We start from the raw sequence: 26,806 nt of genomic DNA, 5'->3' as shown, positions 1-26,806 counted from the left end.
TGCATATTCTGCCTTCAAAGTAGAATGAGCTCCAGTCTCTCCTTACCACCTGCTCGGAGCAGTCACCACCCCTCACCTGTGTTACTGTAGGGGCCAGCCTCTGACTCCCACCAGCCTTCAGTTGTTCCCACGTCAGGGGCCAGCAGACTTGGTGCAAAGGGCCAGCTGGGAATGATTTCAATCTTGTGGCCCACACAGTTTCAGTCACAGCTGCTCAGCTCTGCAGTTGTAACGTGAAAACAGGCATAGGTGATCATGTGACCAAGTGAGTGTCGGCTGAAACTACTGACAGTACGAAGCATGCTGTGGGATGTAGCTCTCCAGCTGGTGGTCTCCACAGCGCTGTGTCATCTGTGCCCCCGCTCTTTACCTCTCCGACCTTGTCTTCCACTCTCCCCGCACTTTGCTGTCTCCTTTTGCTGCAGACACACTACCCTCCTTTCCCTCAGACATGCTGGGCACACTGAGCCTGGACCCTCACTTCCTCATCTCTTCCAGATTTGCTCAGATGTCAGTTCTCAAAGAGGGTGACCTGACCACCCCATTAATAATTATGCCCCAGCATTGTACTCCCCATTCCTGTTTCCCCCACAGTATTGCTCTTCTAGCAGACTGTTATTCTGTGCTGACTTGTTTTGTTTGCCTTTTTCCTCCTACTAGAGTGTATGTTCCCTGAAGGCAGTCACTTTGTTCTGTTCATTATTGTGTCTCCAAGATCTAGAACCTACTACTGATATGTAGTAGGTGCTTAGAACATGTTTATTAGGTGAACAAATAGTGGATATTTTTAAGATTTTTTTCTAAGGTGGTTCTTTTTTAATGAGGTCTTCCTTCTCTCTTACCACCACCCAATCCTGTTTCACAATGTTAATTTTGCTTTAGCTGTTCTGTCCTCTCCAATTTCCCTTCTCTTCATTCAGGCTCTGGTCTCATCTGTGTGCCAGGAACCTTAAATCCCACATCCTCCAGTCCTTCCCCTACAGTAGCCTGAGTGATGTTTGTGAAGTTTGAAGTAGGATTATTTTGCTACTGTTATTCAGAGTTTGGCCTGTTCCTAATCAGAATCCTTTGGAATGCTTGTTTAAAATTCTAAGACTCCAGGCCTCAAAGAGAGTGACCTGACCACCCCATTAATAATTATGCCCTACTGAATCGCAATTTCAGATGGAGGGGTTGGGAATGGTTGTATTTTAAGAGTTAGACCAGAGGGTTCTTACCGAACACACTAGGCTACGCTGGGCTTCTAAACAAAGCTCCTCAGCAAGTCGGCAAGTGCCTCTCCGCCCCACTGGCGCCTTTCCTGCCTCCAGTCCCATCTGCTGCGCACACCATCACCCAGCAGTGTCCGCCACTCGCGTTTCTCTCAAGGTGCCGTATTTTTTTCCTGCTTTTGGCAGATATTCTACCCCCTCTACTTGTGATCTCCCCTACTCTGGAAAACTTCTAGTTTAATCCTTCAAAAATTTGCTCGTGTATCACTTTCTCAATAGAGTCTTCTCTGATGCCTCATCCCCGTCAAAGCGTTAACTGTCTTCGCTGTTTGGGTACTTTGTCTGCCCCTGTTTTGTGTATTACACTGTTCTGGACACTTCGCATGACTGTCTTCCCAGTTGCAACCCCCCGAACCAATCAGTTGTTGAGGTATTAGGTGGATTCTTTTTGAGAGATACTGCTCACGTCCCGCGCCACAGGTTGTGAGAGTGTATAGATCTGCTCCCCCAGAACCTAGTTTTACTTGGCACGTTGCTGTGACAGTGAAACTCGGACTGAGTTCTGCCACACATGTAACGGTGTATTAGCAAGCACAAAAATAGTCTTACAGACTTTTCTAAGCTGGTTGAAGTTCCTGTTCGCCATCCTTTTAGCAACATTGAGCTGACAGACACCTTTTATGAAAAGCTTTTTCTAGGCAAAAGTGCCAGTGTGGTTTTAGGATTCAGTTCAACCTTGGAATCAGACAATGGAATTTCCTTATAGGAAACTAATCACAGAACCAGCAGGAATTAGTCCCAAGGAGTGCAGCCACTGGGTTCACTGGATTTGTACGTGTTCGTGTAGAGCAGCAGTTCCTACGTGACATACTGCTAGCCAAACCATGTATTTTGAACACCATTCTTTATAGTCATTTCTAATGTCTGTTATGCTAATTACCAAACTCTGAATTTGAAGAGAGATAAGAACGCTGGACTTTTCTCACTGGCGTGAGGTTTTTGATTAAAAACTCAACATTAACCAGTGATTGTGTACAGGGGTGGGCAAAAGTAGGTTTATAGTTCGTATGGAAAAAGACGTGGCAGGTTATGATTTATTACAATGGCTTTGTTATTGCAAAAGAATGTCGCAGTGGCACAGTAAACCTACTTTCGTCCACCCTGTATGTCCAGTAGTGTTTTTGCAAATGTTGACTCACCACTGTAGTCTGAATATCAGAAACCTAATTCATACTCTCCAGTACATTAAAACAAATGAATGTATTATGCTCTTCCATGCTGAAATAATTTACATAATAGGTTAGATTATACCTCTGTTCCAGACTCAAGTTGAAACGGGTGTGGAACTTCTCATCTCCATGTCGCACGCATGCCTAGTAGTGCTTGCTCAGGGCCTTGAGAGGTGCTGACATAAATGTTTGTAACCATAAGCAGCTGGGTTTTTGTTCTGTTTTTGTTTTTCTTTTAATGCTAAATTAAATGGCAGACTCTGCCAGGGAGTAGTATTAATAACGTAACAAGTTTGCCGTGGTTGTCTGAGCCTGTGTCTTACTAGTGGCTTCTCCTTGAGCGGCTGGAGAACCGCCCTGGGCGGTGTACTCCCTGGGAGGGGATCGAGTCGAGGCCTGCTCGGGATGCCCAGCCTCCTGTGGAGAGAGGCTGCTCTGTCCCCCACTGGGTCTGCGGTTCGGGCGATGTGGGTGAGGAGCGTAGACTCAGCCCTGCTTAGGAGGAGCCTGGGGGAGAGCTGTGTGGGGCTGGCGAGAGTGCAGCTGAGGTTAACAAATCACAGACCTCTGTTCTGACGGCAGAGCCACCCAGTTCACATGTGAGCTGCTTCACCAGACGATTCCACATGTGTAAAGTCACTTCACCAGTTCCGTGCTGAAAGGGAAATGGACCGTAGTGGGCATCATTATTGCCTCCAGACTACGCGGCCTGTTGGGAGCACTGTCCTTCAGCAAGTTGATTTTTAAATGTATACCGACATGTTTTCTCTTGGGCTAGAATTAGGCCCCAGCAGGGAAAGTAATGTGCCTGGGGTTAATTAAATAGTCCATCATTCTTGGGCCAGTTGGGGAGTAATGTGGAGCAGGCTATTTATTATCTTTCCTTTTTCCCCTGCATTTTTCACATTCCTATGAATATGGACAAAAGAATCTATTGGACTTTTTAAAACTTTGGTTTGTACTACTAGTTAATGTGGTTATATTCTGCCTTCCTGAACAAATAACTACCCGTTTTAAAATATTTTACAGGAGAGTAGTACAAATGTTGAAGTCGTTATGTTATGTGACAGAAGGTATTAACAGCTGAAGAGCTTTTAAAAATCAGTAGAGAAAGGATGAATAACCCAATGGAAAAACCGAATAAAGAATGTAAGCAATTAACAAAAGAAGATAAAGTGGCCAATAAAAATACGAAAAATGTTTACTTTTGCCAATTCAGTTATGATTAAAACATTACTAATATTAAAATTTTACCTATCAAATCGAGTAGTAAAAGTAAAATATCCTATCTAGGTGAGGAGAATGGGTGGGAGGATGTGCGTACTGTTAAAATGCTGATGTGTATAAGCTGATATAACCATTTTGGAGAGAATTTTGGCAATAAAACAATTTTAAGCCTTATAATTTTAGTTCTAGGAATTTAATTTTAGGGAGGCATCAAGGATATGTACAGTGGAGGAGATTCAAAACTGTGGGTCACAATATTGTAATAGCCAAAGTTTTAAAAATACATTTTAAGGAAAAAGCCTAAATGCCTTTATAAGTTCTGTTTTATAATATGTGTTTATCATTTACAACTAGTAAAATAATTAGTCAAAAATCATTTACAGCGAGTCAGCTTTTGACTGTTTTATTTGTTTAACAGTTTTCCTGTGATCAGGAAAGCAACAAAGCTTACTGAGCTCTTACTCTGAATGACTGTGCCGTACGAATCTGTCCTTTGTTCTCTTCTTTTCTCCCTGTACTCTCTCCCTGGGCAATCTCTGGCAGCCACATGGCTTCAGCTATCCCATATGAAGATGGCTCCTAAATCTGCATCTCCAGCCATGACCTCTTTTTGGAGTTCCAGACTGGCATTTCCAACTGCCTTTTGAACATCTGTCTCCACCTGGATGGCCTACCAGCATGGCAAACTCAGTATGTCCAAAAAAATGAACTCTTCCCTCCCAAACCTGTGTTCCCTTTTCCGTGAGTGGTCAGCTGAGCTCAGCCAAACACAAAGCCTTTAAACCATCTTTGCGTCAGCCCTGCCCTTGCTCTGTCTGTGGAAGCACTGGCCACGTCCTTTCACCCCTCTCTTGTTCATTACCCACCCCTCCCACTGTGCCTGCTCTGTCTTTCCCTACCCTGTCCAAGGCTCTCCCCTGTATCTGACTGTCACTTCTTTTCTGTCCGTTGCGGTTAGGATCAGACTGGTCTTCTCAGTGTCATTTTTCTCCCTGTCCCCTTTCCCAAATCCATTGCAGTCTGCTTGTCACTTTTCTAAAGCAGCTCTGGCTCCATGCCTAAAAACGATGGCTTTCCTCTGCCTGTAGAATAAAGGTCGTTCTGCCTAGTAGGCATTCAGATTTCTCCACAGGCTGGCCCCTCTTTCCAGTTTTCTTCCCTTTTCTCAAGAACTCTGTGCTTTGGCAAATCTGAATGTTACTTATCACCAGATATATTCTGTATTTTGCATTTAAATCTTCCCTTATATGATTCACTCTTTTTGAGATGCCCTCTTCTCCAACTTTGATATTTCTTTTAAGTTTAGCTTATATACTGCTTCTTCCATGAAGTCTGCCGTGAGCTGTCATCGTGCTCTCACAGTGCTTCCCTTCACAATCTTGTCTTTCTACGCGGATTTAGTTGAATGGGCTTTAACTTTGGTCTTCTGAAAGGCCCTAGTGCCCTGTGTGTTCTAGAGGCTGTACAAAGAGAAACTGCCCTGTTCTTATCACTGTATCTTTTTTTTCTCTGTGCTCGTTTCATTTTTGCCATGATACAGGTTTGAAAAATTTACTTCCTAAAACATAAAGTCTGAGTTTATTTATAAAATAAAATTTAGTTTAAAAAAAGTCAAGGTATTTAAATGCACACAGATTGCCCTTCCTTATTACCCCCATTGAGTATGCTAATTAATGCAGTAAACAAAATTCATAACTTTTTATAGTTTTTAATTGTACCTTTAGGACATAAAAGATTTATATAAACTAAACAGGTATAATTGAAATCTGAAGTTTTGAAAATTATTCTTATAACCAACTGGTTATCAGTCTAGTTCTTTCAGTGACTTATTTTTCCCGTTTGAGCTAGATTTATATAAAACCCAAAGGGAGGTATAGGTGTGGGTAGGTGTGCTTTGGGAGTGGATGGGGAAGAAACGGAACAGGTACGACTGGAGAGTTGGAAAAAACTTGAAGCAGTACATCTTGGACGTTATGCATGAAGAGTGTAGCACTGTGGCAGGTGGAGGTCACATAGGAGCCTGTGTTACCCATTTCATCTGAACTCTTCAGTCACACAGGCCTCACGGAGCCAGAAATTGAGCAAGAAGAGAAGAGGTTGTTTCTCCTTGGCCTGCCACTTGGGGTCTCTGTGACCTTTGACAGGATTTTCATTCTCCTTAGAGTTCAGTTTTCTAGTATCTAGAGTGGTGAGATTAATTGTATCTAATTCATAAATTTGTTTTGAAGACAGTTAACTGAGCCAGTCCACGCCTCGCTTGTAGTAAGCACTTACTAAATTTTGACTACCAACGTTACAGAGGGCAAGTGCTCTACAAACTGAGGCAGTATATTTTCATAGGATGGATTTTTCAGATGGTAAACCTTTTCCCCTCATTTAGGGCAAAAATTGTATTTTGATAGCTCATAAAATTATGGTTATCTTAGCTTCGAATCAGTGTTTTAAAATAATTGAGTTCAAAAGGGAAAATTAAAGTTTCCTGGTTCAACTTCATATTGAATACAAGCCTTCCAATGCCAGAAATAAACGTCTTCAGATTCCAGAGAAGTATCTCAAACCTCTTCCTTCCTTTTATTCTCAGAGTAAAAAACAAATTTACGTGTTTTTAATCTTAAAAATGTCCTCAATCATGTATATTTTCATATCAAAAAGGAAAAAACAGTATTTAATTGTTTTGCTTAGGTTTAAATAGGCTTTTCCCGATGGGAAACTGAAATATTTAAAGTTGGTGTCTCAAAGAGATGGCAGATAAGGAACAGGCCTCAGGATTCTATAGTGGGCGACTGCATTGTTTCTTTTTCAGACCGCTGTCTAGACCCTTCTGCTGCCCCCACCCGAGCCCTCGGGACTCGAAGTCACGGCTGGTGCTGCCTCGCCTCAGGAAGGCTCCCGACGACTAGGGAGTCTCGCTTCAGCCCCTATCAAGTCTCTAGGGATGGAACTATTTTAATTTGTCTTGACAGACTTTGATACAGAACTACAAAGGAATGGCCATTACTCCTTCTTCTCTCTCTTTTTTAAGATTTTATTTATTTTTAGACAGGTGAAGGGAGGGAGAAAGAGAGGGAGAGAAACCTTGATCATTTGCCTATCACGTGTGTCCTGTGTGCTAAGGACTGAACCCACAACCTAGACGTGTGCCCTGACCAGGAATTGAACTTGTGACCTTTCAGTTTATGGGATAACACTCCAACCAACTCAGCCACAGCAGCCAGGGCCATAGCTCATGACAGCTGAGTGTTTACAGCAGTGTTGCTCTCTGACCCCTCAGGATCAGCTCCTCTTTTAATTCAGACACAGACTTTAAAAATCATCATTATCATTACTGCAGGCCATGGTTGCTTGTTATCCAGGCAATGGAACAGGATATGTACGTCATGTTGATAATCCGAATGGAGATGGAAGATGTGTGACGTGTATATATTATCTTAACAAGGACTGGGACGCCAAGGTATGCAGCTCAATCGAGCACTCATTCTTCCTCACAGGTGCTCCTCGTAGGTAAGACCCTTTATCACATGTGACAGCCAGAAATTCCTCTCTTGGATTTGTTTCAGCTTTAGTATTAGAAGTGGATATTTGTGAAATGAAACATATAATGATATATCTCAAAAAGTGGATTGCCTTGTTTTCGGATATTTGACCTGTTCATTTAAAATTTAACTTTTCTAAAAGTGTCTTGTATGAAAATATAGTTCTTTAAATGGTTTTTATAAAAACATTTCTGTCAGTGATTGTTTTATAATGACTTTTTAGGGAAATCACGTATAAATAATTACCGTAGTTTACTTATTACGTACTCCTACTTTATTCTTCACGTTGTTGTAGAGATGTCATCTGGCATTGGACTGTTGGATTGAATATTGATCATAGAAAACTCGAAATTTACCAATACTGTCAAATCCTGTAAAACCAGTTAGAGTGTACAGGGTAAGCAAAAGTAGGTTTACAGTTGTGGGTATGTGAAACACAGAGTTATTTCTTGTATTATTTATTAATTAGCTATTCTTTATTTGTGGTACGTAAACCTCCTTTTGCCCACCCTTGCGTAATACATTTAACTTCTGTTTTAAACACACATCCCTTAATATTGGCCCAAGTTTCACTTTGGTTTAAACCATCAAAACTTTGGAAGCATGTTATTTGTTATTATGGCATTGGGAGTGGGGTAAGATAATTTTTGGTTGATTTTCAAAATTTGTTTAAATTTACTTTTTTAAAGCAAAATATTAAAACAGAGAAGTGAACACAGTGTATATACCCCAGTGGGTTTTCACAGAGTCAACACACCTGTGTAGCCAGGGTAATTTTAAAAATTAAATAAACTTTAAAACACTGCCCCCCTTCTCATACCCTCCACAAAAATGGAAACCACCAGGTCTCAAGGGTGCAAAACCTATTTCTCTCCTAAACATACATTCTAAAGTTTAGGATATTCTCCCAATGCACAGAAAGATTCTCGCAGTGATCTTCCGCTATATCATTCTGATTTAAGGAGCTTCCTGTGTCCTAGTCCAAGTTCAAAGTGCAGGTAAGTTTTATTGCTAAGTAGAGCTCGAGGCATTATATCGAAAGACATGGTTTTTTCTATTACAACTTTCAAACTTTGAAATTGAGAAATTTGGTAATTCAGCTTGAACCCAACATACAAAGTAGATTGGTGTAACTTTGGTTAAAACTTTGAAAAAAATTTTTTTTTTAGATTTTTGTGACTCTCTGGAAAGTTAGAAGTACATTGATCAGCACTTAACTTCTGTATACTGTTAGGTCCTTTAGGCCAGTATTTTAATTTTCCTATGACCTAGCTGAAGTCATCGATATATCATTTTTAAATTAGCACTTAAGCAGAAAAAAAGTCCTTAGCATTTTTATATGTAGAACTGAAACCTTTCATTACGAGAATGTGCTGAATGTCTGGTGTGCCGAACACTGTTTGGGGGCTGGAGACAGAGCAGAAGGAGAGCCGGCCCGCATGGCGCCGGCTCCGGTGGAAGGCAGAGACCAACACGCTGACAGTTACAATCAGTTATGCCACGTGCAGGGCGGATTGCTGGGGGAGCACCCGGGAGCCCCACCTAATTCAGAGGTCAGGAATGGTTTCCCAGAGGGAGACTAGAAGCTTCAACTCTCTCTTTTTAAACATTTTCTTTTAAAAATATTTTATTTATTTAATATTTGGAGAGAGGGGAAGGGAGGGAGAAAAAGAGGAAGAGAAACATCAAAATGTGGTTGCCTCTCACGTGCCCCCCACTGGGGAGCTGGCCTGCAACCCAGGCATATGCCCTGACTGGGAATCCAACTGGCAACTCTTTGGTTCCCAGGCTGGTGCTCAATCCACTGAGCCATACCAGCCAGGGCCTTTTTAAACATTTTCAACAGACCACCTGGATATTGTGATATGCAGTCATTGTGATATTCCCAATGACTCCAGTTAAAAGGAAGGGGCCAGGGGAAAGAAAAGGAGACATGTTCTTGGTCACAGTCTAAAGGTTCTTCAGATGTATACGTGAGTGCTGCGGGAATCACGGTGACAATGCGGGCACCTCAGGAAGGCGGGCAAGGGTACCAAGTAGCTTGAATTTAACTTACTTAGGGATGAACCTGACCAGTGGCTTCTCAGACTATAGACTCTAGGAATAGGCCCAACCTCCTTAATGTCTTGATCAGGTATTAAAGTTTCAATTTAAGAGTCTAACTACTTAGGAGTTTAGTGGTTTTTTGAGGGTAAAAAGCTGCTTAGTTGGGTGGTTTCTGCCTCATTCTAATTCCCCCAGATTGTAAATAGGAAGACAGGAAGACACCTGTCTACATTATTCCCTACTCTGCACTGTGGGCCCACCTCCAGTCCCAGAACAGTAGACACTTAAGTCAATATTGGAATGAGTTGGTGGGTCCATCTAATCCCACATGGAGAAGGATATGTATTTGGGTAAATAATAATAACCTGGATGGAATCCAGTTTTAGAAGCAGGTAGTCATCAGTGTGTCAGGCTCAGTCCGGAAGGGGAGGGCTTCAGCTCCTGGTAATGACCACGGTGGTGGCTGTGATAAATGGTGACACATTCTACTGCTAACACTGAGTTCTTCAAATAAGGGGCATTCAATTTGTGACTGTCCTGCTCACTATCTGTTGAACTTTAAAATATGATAAGCTACTTCATTTAACATACTTAACCATAGTACAGGCACACCTCAGAGATACTGTGGTTGGGTCCAGACCACTGCATCAAAGCAGATACTGCAGTAGAGCAACCATCGCAGGAGAGTGATTCAAAGTCCTTTTGTTGGCAGGTCTTGCAATTTGTAAAAAACACTACATCTGTGAAGCACAGTAAGATGAGGTGTGCCTGTAGTTTAGTCAAGATGATTTGAAATGAATACATTTGAAGAGTAGGTTAAGCAAATCATTAGCATACATAAATAGGAAATGTTTACTAACTTAAAGCCTGGAAGTTTAAGCACTTTAAGGCTTTTGGAATCAGATAATATTCATCTGTTTCATCAAATATATATATAAAATCCCTAAAACAGGAAAGGATTTTTTTCTTCGAATCAGTGCATATACTTGGAATCGCAACTTATCTTCAGACCTTGTGGACTAAAATGTATCTGAACACATCAAATCCAGTTAAGGATTTTGATTCACTGTAATGGGCTTTTCCCCCTGTTAAGTTTAATTTGTAGCATTCTTGGTTACTCATACTTAGACATTGGCTCTTTTCCTAGGTAAGTGGAGGTATACTTCGAATTTTCCCAGAAGGCAAAGCCCAGTTTGCTGACATTGAACCTAAATTTGATAGACTGCTGTTTTTCTGGTCTGACCGTCGCAACCCTCATGAAGTACAACCAGCATATGCTACAAGGTAGTGTTCCTTTTAAGAAACAGTTGGTAAAGATTGTGGCAAGACAGAAGAGATGCATAAGATAAACTTAAATTTTCAGTTACTTGTATCATAATGTTGCAGTCATAACTTTTCATTTGAATAGTTGTATAACATTTATTCACAGTCGGTACTAAATGTGACTGTCTTTGCATAGCCACTCCATGCTTAGGGTAAAAATGGAAGCATGGCCCTTCATCTTTCCAGTCTCCTCTTCCTTTTGTTCATCTTGTAACTACTGTCCATCCTGTGATTTCATAAGAGTAGTTGGCCCTTGACCAGTGTTGTAGATAAGGGTATGCAGACCCATATGCAGTCAAAATCTGTGTGTAATTTTTGACCCACCCCAAAAAACATAACTTCTCATAGCCTACTGTTTACCAGAAGCCTTACTGATAACATAGTCAGTCAATATATTTTGTGTTTTTATATATGTATATATGTAATAGGTATAACAGTGTACATATGTATGTATACTGTTGTTACAATAAAAGTAAACTAGATGAAAAAATGTTATTCAGAAAATCATAAGGAAGAGAAAATATTACAGTATTTTTTTTAAAACTGCGTGTAAGTGGACCCATGCAGTTCAAATCCTTGTTGTTCAAGGGGCAGCTGCTCACTTGGAATGGAAAGAAGAGCTAGAGAAGAAAAAGGGCAGCTTTTGAAAAGGGGCGGGGGAGCTGGTGTAGTAAAATGATGCGGAGCAGAAAAGCAAGAGGCAACCGGAAAGTAGGAGGGAAGAGAAATGAGAATGGGGGAAAGAAAAGGTTTTCATGTGTGGGAGTTAAAGGTAGAAAAATAACCCTTTAGCTTTAATAACAGCATCTTTTTCTACATTATATTCTTTTACAAGATTTAATGTTCCAAACCTATTATGTTTAATGTAGTCTTTAAATTATCTTACCATTCACTGTGACTCAATTAAAATGTTAAGACTTAGAATGGAAGGTGTTACAAACATTGTTGTAAAAATAAATGTTTATAGAAAAAGCATTATATATTAAATAGCTGTTTTTCATTATTGAAAGGACTTTGAACATCATGATAGTGAATTACTGGCATTCATTTGCTTAGAACTGGTGACAAGAAACATACCCTCAGACATTGGGAGAAGAGTTGACTTTTAATAACCATGTTAGAAACAGGCCAGCCTTTGATGAGTTCAAATTCTAAAGACTGTGTTGTCGTCCCTCACTTTTACTTACTTCTTTATGGGCCATGTTGCTACTTTAGCCCTAATTCATATAGTGAATCGCAAGCTGAATGATGCGTGGCTAGAGATCGTTAAGAAGCCGAGAATGGAAACCGAGGGTCCTGGCACATGCGTGACAAGCTGGCCACCTCTCCCCTCAGCACCCTGGGCCCAGCTCTGCCCCTGCTCCTTCCTCAGAGCCCCTTCTGACCTAGAAATCGTTTCACAGACCTTCCTTTTCATGGAGTGTGCTCTGGTTGTATCCTTTGTAGATAAATAGGTAACAGACATTTTTAGGTAGTAACTAAATGCCGGACGATTATGGGGGGTAAGCGTCACAGGAGTTAGGAGGGAGATGGCGGCGTGAGTTGTGCTGGGTGGGTCCGGTGGATGGCAGAAAGGAGAAGTCAGCTGGACCTAGAATGCCAGGAAGCGGGGAGGACAGAAAGGAAGACAGAGCCCTGGGAGGGAAGGGCCAGAGCAGCCCGGTTCCAGCGCAGAGGTTGGTGCGAGGAGGATTGTTTAGTGAGGAGGATTGTGTGGTAAATTGTTGGGAGATGAGGGAACAGCAGAGTGACAAGTAATAGGTTACAGTTATTTTCTGGTAAGGACAGGGCTGTAGAGGGGCGTTGACCCAGATATTTAGAACTCTGATTACTAAAAGTGTGGGGCATGGGCAAAAGAGACACAAAATTGTCTATCTGTGCCCTTTTCCCCTTGAAGTGTGGGGCATGGGCAAAAGAGACACAAAATTGTCTATCTGTGCCCTTTTCCCCTTGCCAAGGCCCCTTGGAAAAATAGAAGTCTAGATAGCAAGAAAGGGTGTTGGAAAGAGCAGAATCTGGAAGTCAGGAGGCTGGACTGTGACCTCAGCTCTGCCACTCACCCACTGCGTGATCATTGGGCCTCAGTTTCCCCAGTTGTCCAGACTCTCAGACTCTGGCTCTACTTGCCTCTGAGTCTTTACTTAAGATATTTTACGTGATTTAGCTCTATCACACTTAATGGCTCTTCATTTGACCCGTGTTGCTTTTCCCCTAGTGAATACTGCCCAGAATCTGCAAGATACATTAATTGCTTTTTTCTGCTACAGAATTATCGTAGCACGCTTTCACTTCCTGTGGTGTGTGTGCCAAGAGGTGTGACTATGTGCTTTATAATATTTAATAAACAAGAGATTCCTCACTTATTTGTGGAATGATATATTCCAGATAAGTGAAATATTCAGAAAGGTGAAGTTTAGCTAACCTTTATGTCTAAACACAGTATAATTGTTTCAGTAAAAATCCTAAAAATATTCTTAGCATAATTTAAATCTTTCTTGGTGACTCGAGGTTATAAAACCGTAAACATGCATGATGATTCTTTGCTGTTAAGTGATGTCCTGAGAGCTTCAGAGGCTGTTTGCCCTCCCTGTCCCTGAGAAGCGCCAGGCCTCCAGTCCTTTTCTCTTTCTCCTTCCAGAATCGTGCTGCGGGTAGGGCAGCAGCCGTTCTTTTGCCTTCACAGTGTCTGTTTCTGGTCTGCTGTGAGCTGGCAAAACAGATCAAGCAGGTTATTAGGCATTAAGAAAGTCATAAAAACTCATGGGCTCTGCAGAATCAACTGGCGCTGCTGGTTCTGCTGCACTCTGAGCGTTGAGGTTACTGCATAAGTGGGCTCTGACTACTCGTTTATCCTCCTGTGACATTTCAATTGAGACTTTTATTTTGACATTACACATTTTATAGACCATTGCAAAGCATATCACCTTCTTCCCCCAGTGATCATTCTTACCCTATTCTAAATTTTCTTTTAGGTACGCAATAACTGTTTGGTATTTTGATGCAGATGAGAGAGCACGAGCTAAAGTAAAATATCAAACAGGTAAACAGCATTTGGGGCCAGGGTACACTGGAAGGACAATGCCCACAGTTTTTGTATTTTTGTTAGATTCCTCAATTCCCTTAAAAGAGAACCTCTCTTAAGTTGTCTTCAGTGTTAGCTTTAACCAAAAAAAGAAAATTATCCGAAGATTAGGAAAGTTTGAGGCAAAGGCGTCTGAGAAGATTATTCTGATACAAGCTGAGTTTTCCTGTGATTATCCTTTTCGGTCACCGGCTGCTGAACTCTTGAGAGCTGCCGTCTGGCTTGCCTTCATGCTCCCCTTAAAAGGAAGTTAATATCTTTTCGTTTTTAAACGTGCATGCTCTAAGCAGGGGTGTCCAACCTTTTAGTGTCTCTGGGCCACACTGGAAGAAGGAAAATTGTCTTGGGTCACACATTAAATACATTGTGACATGTAATCACAAAAATATCTCAGTGTTTTAGGTAAATTTACGATTTTGTTTCGGGCCACATTCATAGTCATCCTGAGCCTCATGTGGCCCATGGGCCACAGGTTAGCCACCCTTAGAGTACTCAGGTCTTTCACATTGAATGTGGGCGTGAAGCAAATTGATACAAAGGAGATGAATGGAAATGACGGAATTAGCAAATCAGATGGGTGTGTAGAGTCCTTAGCTGCCAGTGGTGGCCACAGGTCAACACACTTGTACTAAGCCTGAGGTCCTTCAGTAAGCCGGCCCTCCACCCCCACATAGGGGCTGTCTCCTGGAGCAGCGGGTCTTAGTTTTCCATCGGATGGACCACTTACCTGCCTTTCCTTTAACCTTACCTTATATCTCCCAAAGTCTGCTCAAGGGTCACATTACTGACAACTGGCTATATTTTCATGAGCCATTGATAATCCCAGATCAACCTTTTCTAAAACTATGAAAATCAGATGTCCACGTGGTTTTTATGTATTTTTAAAAGTCATTATTTTTGGCAGAAGCCTAGTAGTGTGCTTTTAGTGAAGCAGAACACACTACTATTTTATAACAATTCAAATTACTTTTCACATAAAAAGATGAAACCCCTGTCTCTGTGCTGAGGATGGTTTTCCCCTTGGAAGGCGTACTAGCTCCGAGTAACGCACTCGTAGTCCAGTGCTGAGGGGGCTTGTGGAGGTGCAGGGGTGATGGTTTGCACATGATGTGTGTTTGCAAAGCGAAACCTGTGCCTACTGTTAGGAGCCCAGTGGGAAGCAGTAACAGAAGCTCTCTGGTGCTTGATGAATGAATTTTTGTTGTCTTTGTTTGTTTGTTTGTTTGTTTACCTTGCAGGTGAGAAAGGTGTGAGGGTTGAACTAAATAAACCTTCTGATTCAATCAGTAAAGACGTCTTATAGAGAGACTTGGATCCAACAACACCCCACTTCACCTATAACAAGTGTTGACTCTGTTTGTTAACTTGTGACTGCAAATAAACGGGATTGAGAAATAGACTACCATTTGGCGTTTTCGTAAGAAAACAGAAACACCGTTTCTATGTTGCATCGGAAAGAAGACTTGACTGTGTGGCTTTGTACTGCATGAGTGACTCCGAACCTGTAATCGCTGCGGGAAGAAGATAGCTGTCAGATGAAAAGGGTATTTACACCTGGACATGGAATAAGTGCCCGACGTAGGATTGTTTCATTCTCACATTTTCCAGATCTGTCATCTAGCTGAGTTCATTTCATCTCTCCCTTTTTTATATAGTCAGGTTTGAATTGGAAGTAATTTTTGTATGATCAGGTACAATCTATCAAAACTTAATTGAGAAAAAAATTACAGTATTATTCCCCAAAGTAGCATCAATCTATTTTTGTAAACCTCTTCGTACTATTAAATTTTGCCCTAAAAGACCGCTTATAATGATTGTTGCCAGTGACTGATGATTACTTTAATTTTCTTTTTACCTAAAAGAAGGAGCACTTTAATTACCAGCTAAAAAACCAGATTGTTCTGTAGTCCTGTCTTACACTAATTTGAACTCTTAAAAATTGCTGCTGTTGGTGTTTTGGCATTGTTAATAATGAAACATAACAGTAAAACTATCACCATTTACTACCAGTAACTCTTAGTTTCGAATGTTTTGTAAGAAAAATACACAGTAAGAAAAACAAAATTTTATATTTTAAGTTAAATTAAAAATAAAAAACCTACAGTGACTGGCACTAGATGAACTTGATGTTATCTTCAGCATCAAGTTCCTGAGCCAAAGGGCTTCCCTAAGCTTTCCGGCGTGCCCTACAATTGTAGAAGGCCGCACCCCCATTCTTGAGACTTGCTCTGGCTTCCCAACAGGTGGGTTGCACATCCAGTGTTGCTGTTCTGTTCCTGCTCCTGTGACTCCTCTGATCCGCAGGTCGGCACCTTGCTCCTGTTGGGTGGCATCGAGGGGAGACCAGGTGCATCGAGAGGAGACCAGGTGCATCGAGACTGACCCGTGCAACCACAGACTCAGTATAGTGACTCCTCAGGCCGCTGCTGAGGCCTTCTGCACACGTGATGCTGGCCTCTTTATCACTACTCAGAGGTGTATGTTTAGCTTGAAAAAATGAACGAAGTGAAAGCAAGATAATTTAATTTTTACGTTTTATGAGTTTTCTTTTTTACTTTTCAGAAAAAAAAGGGAATGTTACAAAATGACACAAGGCCCCCCAGACCCGGTTACTGACTGTCCGAGTCAGGACGGAGGCCTTAGACTTCAGTGTCCTAGGCAGAACGCACAGGGTGGCGCCCCTCTTCCGCGGGCCTTCTGGGTGGAGTGCCTGCTTCCGTTTGCTGTCCTGTCCTTGATCTTCTTTGCCAGAATAATGTGAGTGTACAGAAATTCTTCTGTATATTTCAATTTATGGCAGTTTTAGCATTTGTATAGTTTGTATTCAATTAGAGACCTTTTCTATGGAAAGCTCAGTAATTTTTATTAAAAGATTGATATTGTTCATGTAAAACATGAAAAAAAATTGTTTAGTGAAACTGACAGTGTGGACCGAGGGTGGGATTAACCTTCAGCATTGCAATCTCACTTAACAGAACTTGCAGGAGGAAACTAGAGTTAACGTTGTTTTTCCTTTCCCGCGTTCAGTTTTGTTCCACGTCCTCTCCTTGTCCCGGATAATCCAGCCCAACACCTCTACAGCAAGTGCCTCTGCCCGCCTGCCTGGGAGCGCGAGCAGTCTCTGCCACACGGCCCGCAGTGCCGTGTGCTGCGTTCAGCCCCACTCAAAAGCACTGTCGTTTTGAAATTGGGCACAAATGATACTGTGTGGACAGAAGGTTTGTCTGGGTGCCGAGGTGTACAGCAGCAGCCGGTTAATCTGGGGGCCCCGTGTCGTTCAGATGTCCGTTCTGCTGTGTGGGCTGTGCTGCCAGACAGGTCCTACGGTCTGTATTTTAGTTTTGGAAGGGTTTGTGTAATCTCTTGGAGATCATTGAGAAAGGGTTGAGAAGTCAGGATAGCCGTTTCTTTAATATCCATTTAAAATCTGTTCATGTTCGTGAGACTGTTAACTTGTCACCAAGCAGGACTCTCATTTAAAACAAAATTTAAAATTATTTGTGGCCTATACGTGTTTAATCCTGGTTAAAGATAAAGCTTCTAATGCTGTTTTTATTCAACACATTAACCAGCTGTGAAACACAGACCTTTTATAAACAGCAGGCAAAGAATTTCAGGATTCATATACAGACTCTAAAGTCATGTAATTTGAAAAGCAGTGTTTCATTATGAAAGAGCTCTCAAGTTGCTTGTAAAGCTAATCTAATTAAAATGATGTATAAATGTTCTTGAAAAACTTATGGTTGTTATTTTCATCTTTTTTGGTTTGTTTCTGAATCCTTTATCCTATGGGCCCTGTCATCGATAGTGTGCCTTTCTGTCCCACGTCTCTGCTTAGTCCAGAATGTCCCCACTGCTCTTCGTAAGTGATGACAAGGGCAGGGGCATGAACAGAGAGTCCAGCGGCGTGAGAGCCATCCTGGGGCAGCTGGACCGCCACGCAGTGCAGGAGCTCTGGGTTCTCAGCATTGGGATTCTGTCCCTTTCACAGGGTTTTCAAAATGACTCTCACACCCATGCTTTTGAGCCAGATCTGTGTCACCCTCTGCTGCAGAAAGGACGGGTGCATTAGACATTCGTCTCTAATTGTCACTGGTGTCCTATTGCATGTACAAGAAAGTTAATTTGGCCTGGCTGGTGTAGCTCAGTGGATTGAGCACAGGCCTACGAACCACACGATCGCGGTTCGATTCCCAGTCAGGGCACATGCCTGCGTTGCAGGCCAGTTCCCAACAGGGGACTCACGAGAGGCAACGATGCATTAATATTTCTCTCCTTCTCTCCTTCCCTTCCTCTCTAAAGATAAATAAATAAAATCTTTAAAAAAAAGTTAATTTGTGTGGTTATGGACTAAAACCTATGCACTCTTATAATGTGAGATCAGTGTGCATGTTCATGTATCTGTTATTCAGATATTTTTTAGTGTGGTGTTTTAGTTCTTTTCCAGCCTATCTAAGGGAATTTGGAAATTTGCACTGAAATATAGTTGGGTCAATTAAAGGAGAAGGCAGATGAGTAAGAGGTAAAGATGAATTAAATTTAGCAGTGTAGTAAAAACAGCAAATCTGTTTACTCCTGGCTCAACCACCTGAATGTGTGACCTCTAGAGTCATTTTCATCTGAAAATAAGTGCAGTAGCTCCAGATGTCCAGTACAGAGCTGTGTGCAACCTAAATGAAGTACAGGTACACGTGTCCCAGACACGGACTGCAGTGACACACGTTCACGCCCTGTAGAAGTGCCCTGTCTTCACTGCTCCAAGAACAGCTTTTTGGACATCAGAGGTCAAAGATACATTTGCTTCTGTTTTGGGATTTTGTTTTTTTTTTAAGATTTTTTAAATTTATTTTTAGACAGATGAGAAGGGAGGGAGAAAGAGGGAGAGAAACATCAGTGTGTGGCTGCCTCTCGTGTGCCCTGCACTGGGGACCTGGCCCGCAACCCAGGCATGTGCCCTGACTGGGAATGGAACCAATGACCCTTTGTTTCGTAGGCCAGCACTCAGTCCACTGAGCCACACCAGCCAGGGCTGCTTTTGGTTTTAATACAGGTTCCTTTCGTGATTCCCTGAAATATGGCAGAGTTCAGGGATGTACCATGGGGCTTTAAAGGGCATGGCCTTGTGACCTGGAAGGCTTTTATAAGTAGGGACGGCGTTAGCAACTGTACAAGACAGGGAGAGCCTGCACAGCTGCAGGTGACTAACGCTCTTCTTTCTAATGGACATTTCCACGCTGAGCAGCGTGTGTCATAAAGGTTGCTGGGGGAGGTCTCCTTTGCATTGAGATGAAGACCTTCCCTGTCAAAATGATTAATATTTCTGTGGTCTATAAAGAACGCTTCCATTTCTCTCAGAACAGACAAAGTAGGCAGAGCCAGCTTTATCTCCGTGTATAATTAAAACAGGATGAAAGAAGTGGCTTTAAAAAAGCCACACAGACCACCTCACCGGTTGGCACATCACCCTTGCAGAGAGGCACGCTAATATCCGGTGTCCCAAGTTGAGCCTGTCCGCTGCCGCCGTGATTCTTCAGGGCTTTGCCCCATTCTGAATGATGTCATTACGTCTGTGTGTTGACTGTTCCGTGTTCGGCCTTATCTCTGACTTGCCTCCGACATGGAAGATGAGTGTGCAGGTCTCTTTCCTCCATCCTGAGGCCCTCTCCCTCCATCCTGACCACACATGGACAAGCATCCGCCACGTGCCCTGACCTTCCTTATATAGTTCGGTTGTAACTTAGGTTGGTAATCCCGTGCATCGTCAGACTGTATGAAGGTCAAAGCTGGAGCAAGAGGAAACCATGATGACTGCTTCCACAATTGACGTTTCCCTTAATGTCTTGAGTCTTCATTTTATTCCCTGTGGGCTCTAACCCGCCGCTTTGTGGAGTGATTACCTTTTGTGCCGGCTGTACAGCTGTCTTCCTTAGATCCCCGCCTCCATTGTTCTGGGGACCCCTTCCCCACTCGCAGCTGGAGCTTGCGCTTCCTGCATCCCTACTTCCTCTTTCTCGGTTCACTTCCTCAGTCTGCTGACACATGCCCTTCGGCCCTTTCTGCGAGCGGGTGTGTGGGTGGCAAATTCTCGAGACCCATGTCTTTGTTCTACTCTGAGTTTCAAGTTAATTTGCAGATGGTTTGCCTTCAGAATTTTGAAGGCCTTGCCTCGCTGCTCTTGGGTTCCAGTGAGGATGCTGAGAGATGCAAAGCCATTCCTACTGCTGATCCTCATGTGTCATCTGCTTGTTCCCTGTGGGCGCGCACAGTTGCTCTCTGTCCCCAGGGCTTGGGAGTCTTCGATTGTGCTTTGGCGTGTGCCCGTGCTTGCAGCCAGTGTGCTAGGCACGTGGGCCGTAAGTTCGTGCCCTACATTTGGGGGCATTTTCTTAAATTACGGTATCATCTCCCCTCCTTGCTCTGCCCTTTCTGCAACACCCACTGGTTGGAGTCTGTTGCTTCTCTTCAGGTCACTGCGTGTTCGTGTCCCATATTATGGAGACATCCGTTTTTTGGTCCTCCCAGCGAGGGTTTCATGTTTGCTAATAGGTTTTTCATCCAAGAGCTCTCTTTTTGATCTCTAAATTTTAATTTAGAAGTGTATAGAACAGCCTGCTCCACTTAATAGATACAGCATTTAACCTTCTGTTTTCCTTTTGGTCTCCACGTTGGATGTTTTCCTCACATGTCGGATAATTCTTGCTTGTGTGTTCTTCATATTCAAGGGGAGGTGCTTGGGCTTCCTGCTTCCCAGTAAATACTGACAGCTGCCTAAATTGGAATCTCTTTCATAAAAGTCTCCCAACACCACATAGAGAAAAACAAACCCACCTTTCACCTGTGCCTGCAGCGTAATGGAGACACAGATGAATGTTCTAGAGAAGTATGCGTCTGAAGCTTAGAGCCAGACTGGAACTGCAGTGAAGGCAGAGTCAGGGAAACTACAGTGAAGGGATGAAGGCCTGGGGGGCCCAGCGGTGGCAGTACAGGGGGCGGGGACACACTGATGAATCTGACACTTGTGTATGGGGAAGAGAAAGTCGGAAAGTTCATGAGACAGCAGAGGGCCTGTTGGGGATGTACCATCTCAGAGAGTGGAAGGTGCCTCCTGGAGGGAAAGAAATAAGACAGATGCAGACGGGACTCCAGCCCCTCCCACCCCACAAAGAAAAGTGTGGTCTCGGAAACTATTGCACTGTCCTAACAGCAGAGAACACTCTTGAGTCACAAACCCCAGAAGCCACACACCCCTGTCTTTGCCTACATAGAAACAACTGCACGTCCAAGTCAAAGCAAATGATGTCCTTCAGATGAGCAGAAAAGGGAACACATCTGTAAACACTACGATAAGGAAACGTGAGAATCAAATACAGGAAAATTCTCTCGTCAACCACAGGCAGAGGAGAACTAGAACAATACCCAGTCTGGATTAAATGCCTTGAACAGAACTTGGCAGAAATAAAAATTAACACCTGAAATTAGAAACTCAAAATCTCAGCAAAAGAGGGACCAAAAGAAAAAAACAGCCCCCCCAAACCCTCAGGAAGCTGTGATGCAAGAGTTGATGTAACTCAGCAAAGAAATGGAAAAAGACAAAATTACCTTAAATTAACATTAAATTACAAGGTCCTGAGGAAAGAATAGATTCAACTGAAAATATGCAGAGGACATTAAGAAGTGTGAAAGCAGCCAAGAGTTCAAAGCGGAGTTAGAAATACTGGACACCACCTGCACTGCGTTGAGCCTACGCAGTGCAACACGACCCAGTCCTAAGGACGGGCTGTCGGCAAACGCACACTGATGGGGGTGACTCGGGCGTCAGGATGCCCGACCTCGCCTTCTCCTGGATCCTACGGAGGCGGCTCTTCGCACCTCTGGTGTTAATGCCATTGAACAAGTGAGTGTGGGTGTGTCTTTATAAATGAGGTACTGAAAACCATTTATGGATGTGCCTGCGGATTTAGATGTATGTATTGAATTACTTTAAATGTATACAAAGACATAAGAGAATTTGGTGTGAGGGATCTTTTGTAAAAAATACCCTCCCTGTTTCTTTACTGTGGGTGCATATTTCGATAGACTGGGGCCTTTGAACACTGCAGAGGTAGGGGCGCCCATCCCGTAGGAATGACAGGTGCTTGCTGCCTCCCAGACGTTTGGTTTTTTATTTTAATTGTTAAGTACAGTTTCCTGTTTTTGACTCCCATCCAGCTCACCACTCCCACCCAGTGCTGCCCACCTCCCTCCCATTTCCACCCCTCCTTAGTTTTTATCCATGTGTCCTTTATACTTGTTCCTGTAAACTCTTCCCCTTTGCCCCTGAAATTCTCTCCCTCTCCCCCCTGGTCACTGTCAGCCTGTTCTCTGTTTCAGTGTCTTTGGTTATATTTTGCTTGTTTTATTGTTTAGGTTCCTGTTAAAGGTGAGATCATATGGTATTTGGTTTATTTCACTCAGCGTAATGCTTTCCAGTACCATCCATGCTGTCACAAAGGGTAGGAGCTCCTTCTTTCTTTCTGCTGCATAGAATTTCATTGTGTAAAAATGTACCATAGTTTTTGGATCTGTTCATTTACTGATGGGCACCTAGGTTGCTTCCAACTTTTGGCTATTGTAATTGGTGCTGCTATAAACATTGAGGTGCATAGGTTCTTTTGGATTGGTGTTTCAGGGTTCTTAGGATATAATCCTAGCAGTGGAATTGCTGGGTCAACAGGCACGTTCATTTTTAGTTTTCTTAGAAAATTCCATACTGTTTTCCATAGTGGTTGTACCAGTCTGAAATCCCACCTACAGTGAATTAGGGTCCCCTTTTCCCCACAACCTCTCCAACACTTGTTTGTTGCTTTGTTTATGATAGCCATTCTGACTGGTGTAAAGTGGTATCTCATTGTGGTTTTAATTTGCATCTCTCTGATAGCTAGCAATATTGAACATCTTTTCATGTGTCTCTGGGTCCTCTCTGTCCTCCTTGGAGAAGTGTCTGTTCAAGTCCTTTGCCCACTTTTTAATTGGGTTGTTTGTCTTCTTAGATTGGAGTCGTGTAAGTTCTTTGTATATTTTGGAGATTAAACCTTTGTCTGAGGTATCATTAGCAAATATGTTTTCCCATACACTTGGTTGTCTTTTTATTTTAATACTGTTTTCTTTTGCCATGCAGAAGCTTTTTATTTTGATGAGATCCCATTTGTTTATTCTTTCCTTTATGTCCCTTGCTCTAGGGGACATATCAGTAAAAATGTTGCTGCATGAAATATCTGAGATTTTCCTGCCTATGTTCTCCTCTAGGACTTGAATGGTGTCACGGCTTATATTTAAGTCTTTTATCCACCTTGAATTTATTTTGGTGTATGCTGTAAGTTGGTGCTCGAATTTCATGTGTTTGCACGTAGCTGTCTAGTTCTCCCAACACCATTTGTTGAAGAGGCTATTTTTACTCCATTTTATGTTGCTGCCCCCTTTGTCAAATATTAATTGACTGTAGAGAGTTGGGTTTATTTCTGGGCTCTCTGTTCTGTTCCATTGGTCTATGTGCCTGTTTTTATGCCAGTACCAGGCTGTTTTGATTACAGTGGCCTTGTAGTACAGTTTGCTATCAGGTATTGTGATCCCTCCTACTTTGTTCTTTCTCAAAATTGCAGCTGCTATTCAGGGTCATTTATGGTTCCATATAAATTTTTGAAGTGTTTGTTCTATGTCTGTGAAATCTGCCATTGGTACTTTAATAGGTATTGCATTGAATCTGTAAATTGCTTTGGGTAGTATGGACATTTTGATGATGTTAATTCTTCTAATCCATGAACACGGTATATGTTTCCATTTGTTTGTGTCTTCCTTGGTTTCTTTCTTCAGTGTTGTGTAGTTTTCTGCATACAGGTCTTTTACCTCCTTGGTTAGGTTTATTCCTAGGTGTTTTATTTTCCTTTTTGCTATATCAAATGAGATTTTTTTTCTTGCTTTCTGCTTCTGCTGTTTCATTGTTGGTATACAAAAATGCCTTTGATTTCTGGATATTGACTTTGTATCCCGCTGTTTTGCCAAATTCATTTATTAGGTCGAGCAGTTTTGGGGTGGAGTCTATAGGATTTTCCATGTACACTATCATGTCATCTGCAAACAATTACAGTTTTGTTTCCCCCTTTCTGATTTGCTTTTTTTTCTTGTTTGATCGCTGTGGCTAACTTTCTCCCAAACTTAACTACCAAATAGCTTGTTGATTGGAAGCCTTACCAATAACAAACAGTTGATTAATACATAGTTTGTACATTATGTCATACAGTATATTCTTACAATAGAGGAAGACATTTTAAGGAAACCATGAGGAAACCATGTACAGTATGTATTGAAAAAAATCTACCTATAACTGGACCTTCCGATGTTCAAGGGTCACCTGTTTGGAGTTTGCAAGGAATGCTGACAATGTGACATGATTTGTGTCTTAAGAGTTACCCAGCTTAAAAATACACAAGCCTTGATTCTTTGGAGAACTGTGGAGAAGAGTCAGTGTTCCTCAAGGTGTTTTTGCAAAAGCAGGTAACAGTGGAATTTGAGAACTGCCCAGCCACTTCATGCACTCAACACCTAGAATCTAAGAGGCTCTTGTTTGTTTGTTGAACCTCTCATGTCCGGGGTAGGACCCCACTATGTATGTCCTAGGAAGCTTCAGTCTACTTTAGACAATATACAGCAGCGACAGATGCACCACAAGGAAGAGCACGGTAACTCAGAAAGAGTAGAAAACTATGTAGCTCTTGCCTTGTCTGGAAGACCTCCTGTTGGAAATTACCGTGATTCGCTCTGGGTGAGTACTGGTTTCTTTCTTGCGTAAGACTTTGGTGTCAGTGTTCAGAGTGCAAGGTGAAATAAAAACCAGTGTAGGGAGATGCAGGTGTCCTGTGAGTCCTTGCCTGTCTGAATAAGAACACGCTCTTGGCTTGCTGTGTTCCCTCTCACTGGACTTGAGGTCATAAGCTGTCCTTTCCTTTTTATGAATCATACTGGCAATTATTGCTACAGTCGTGGGCAAGTTTTTCTCTTGTTCCTTTGGATTTACTTTGCCCTGGGATATATCAGAGAAATTTAACTTATTACCAAGATCGCCACCTGCTGTTCAATACACAAGAGGCTAAATCTTGCAGTGGGATTCGCACCGGCACTGAAGCAGGCAAACGGTCGTTTGTTTCTGTGTCACACTGTACAGTATTGTATACCTTAGTTATGATATGGTTCCAGAATCACTTAAAAGAGGCTTTTTATTTCATGAGATGAGGAAGTATGTAATCATGTGACTTCTAATATTCTAGTGGAATGTTAGCAAAGAAAAAAAAACGAGCTAATCTCATCGCATTCTTTTCTGTTAATACCAACTCCCTAGGCAATTTAATCTAATAACTGTATATTAGTTTCACTTCATTTGCTGGATTTGCGGCCGGTCAGCAACCACAACCAATTGCTGCACTGGCAACAGTAGCCTCAGGGACAAACATGGAGGCCGGTTAACAGGAGACCGTGGCCTCTCAATAATGATTAACCAACTACAAAAAGAGCTTACGGTAGCTCTGTTCTTCCAGCAGCCCAATGAGACGCAGTGGCTGATTCTCTTTGACATTCTAATCTTCAAAATCCTGTCAGCTTTGGAAAAAAGTGTCAGAGCTTTGGAACAATGGAACATTAAGGTCTTTGTCCAGACAAAACACTCTGAACTTAGAGTTAGTTTTGCTGGGTAACGTATAACCCTGACTGTAAAAATTCAAAATAAAATCTGCTCCCCATCAACCCAAAATGAAGGGCCATAGCATTTAAAGATTGGCCAAGAACCATTAGCTCTGTGTTAGGGTAGAACTTTGCTTTAAAAGGGATAAACCTAAATCAGTAGAACAGAAACTGTTTCTTTAATATAGCAAATGAATCAGATTTTGGAGTAACAGAATTATTAGTGCGCACGTTTTTTCAAAAGTAAGAGTTTTTTTTAAAACTAGCTCTAGTTTAGCAGATTGAAATGAGGCTTATTTAATGCCACATTTAACTTGTTTTTTTCTTTAGCTAACGTATTCCCGTCATCCCTTAAAACTGACCAATTTTTGTCCTGACCAGTGTGGCTCAGTTGTCCTGCAAAGTGGGAATTCACCAGTTCCCTTGCTGGTCAGGGCACATACAAAGGCAACCAACCGATGACGATTCTCTCACATCAGTGTTCCTCTCCCCGTCTTTCTTCCTCCCTTCCCATTTCTCTAGAAAATGAATAAAATCTTTCAAAAATAAACACTGACCAACTCTTGAGTTTACAGCTAAATATTTCTCCAGCCCAGCCCCTCCCTGTCCCTGCCACCACCTTTCTTCCTAGGTCGCCCCCCGGAGAATCCATGGAAACACTCAAGTGTTGCTGACTGGCTTACTGCCTGCCCGACGCCCCGAGCTCCACGCCTGCCCGAGCCAACAGATGTGTGTGATCAGGGACGACACGAACTGGACGTGAGTCTCAGCCCTCGAATTCCACTTGGCCGCACCCGTCCTGCCTTCACAGTCTCTCCTCCTGCCATTGCACCTCACACTGCGCTCTTCCTTTGGAACAGCTTGGTGCTCCCAGTAGAAGGGCTGGTCTGTTTCCACGCCTTGTCTGTGTTCCTTCTCTTTGTAAGGCCCTCTCCATCCTCAGCTGGCCCTGGAGCCCTGGAGCCGCTCAGGTGTCATCTTCTCCCAGAAACAGCTGAAGCCCTGGGCTGTGCTGATTGTCCCTAACTTCCCACAGCACCCAGCAGAAACCTGTGACACTATGTTGAGGTTCACCCGCTTTTGGCTCTCACCCCAGGTAGCCTGGAAAGCTACTTGAGGACATGGACTGTCTGACTCACATTGTGACCCCAGGACCTTGTACAGTTTGGCCCAAAAACATTTAACTGCACCCTGATGGTATGGCTCACTTGGTTGGAGTGTCATCCATGAACCTAAAGGTCACAAGTTCGATTCCCAGTCAAGGCACATGCCTGGGCTACAGGAGAGGCGACTGATGTTCTTCTCTTGCATTGGCGTCCCCCTGCCTTCCCCTCTAAAATCAGTGAGCATGTCCTCGGGTGAGGAGAAAAACGGAATGTTTAGCTGCACATAATCTGTTAAACTGAATTAGAGAAAAAGTATAACTGCATATATTCAACATAATAC

The 26,806-nt window shown here is 42.6% G+C and overlaps 1 protein-coding gene across 3 annotated transcripts in view; it reads left to right on the top strand.

Moving 5' to 3' along the window:
- EGLN1 (egl-9 family hypoxia inducible factor 1) overlaps nt 1-17,378 on the top strand; it is a 41,492-nt gene extending 24,114 nt beyond the window's left edge. The window contains exons 2-5 of one of the 3 annotated variants that reach the window (XM_037060241.1): nt 6,999-7,118; nt 10,394-10,530; nt 13,542-13,609; nt 14,890-17,378. In XM_037060241.1, the coding sequence (XP_036916136.1) occupies nt 6,999-7,118; nt 10,394-10,530; nt 13,542-13,609; nt 14,890-14,954 (390 nt within the window). In that variant the 3' untranslated portion in view covers nt 14,955-17,378. The remainder of the gene's footprint in view (nt 1-6,998; nt 7,119-10,393; nt 10,531-13,541; nt 13,610-14,889) is intronic. The other 2 variants (XM_037060244.1, XM_037060243.1) reach the window with 2 other exon arrangements.
- The last annotated feature ends 9,428 nt before the right edge of the window (nt 17,379-26,806 follow it).

Source organism: Sturnira hondurensis, unplaced genomic scaffold (genome assembly GCF_014824575.4).
Source record: "Sturnira hondurensis isolate 20B ecotype Veracruz unplaced genomic scaffold, ASM1482457v3 Scaffold0011512, whole genome shotgun sequence".
In the NCBI taxonomy this organism is placed as follows: Eukaryota; Metazoa; Chordata; class Mammalia; order Chiroptera; family Phyllostomidae; genus Sturnira; species Sturnira hondurensis.
This window is presented reverse-complemented; position numbering and strand designations above follow the sequence as displayed.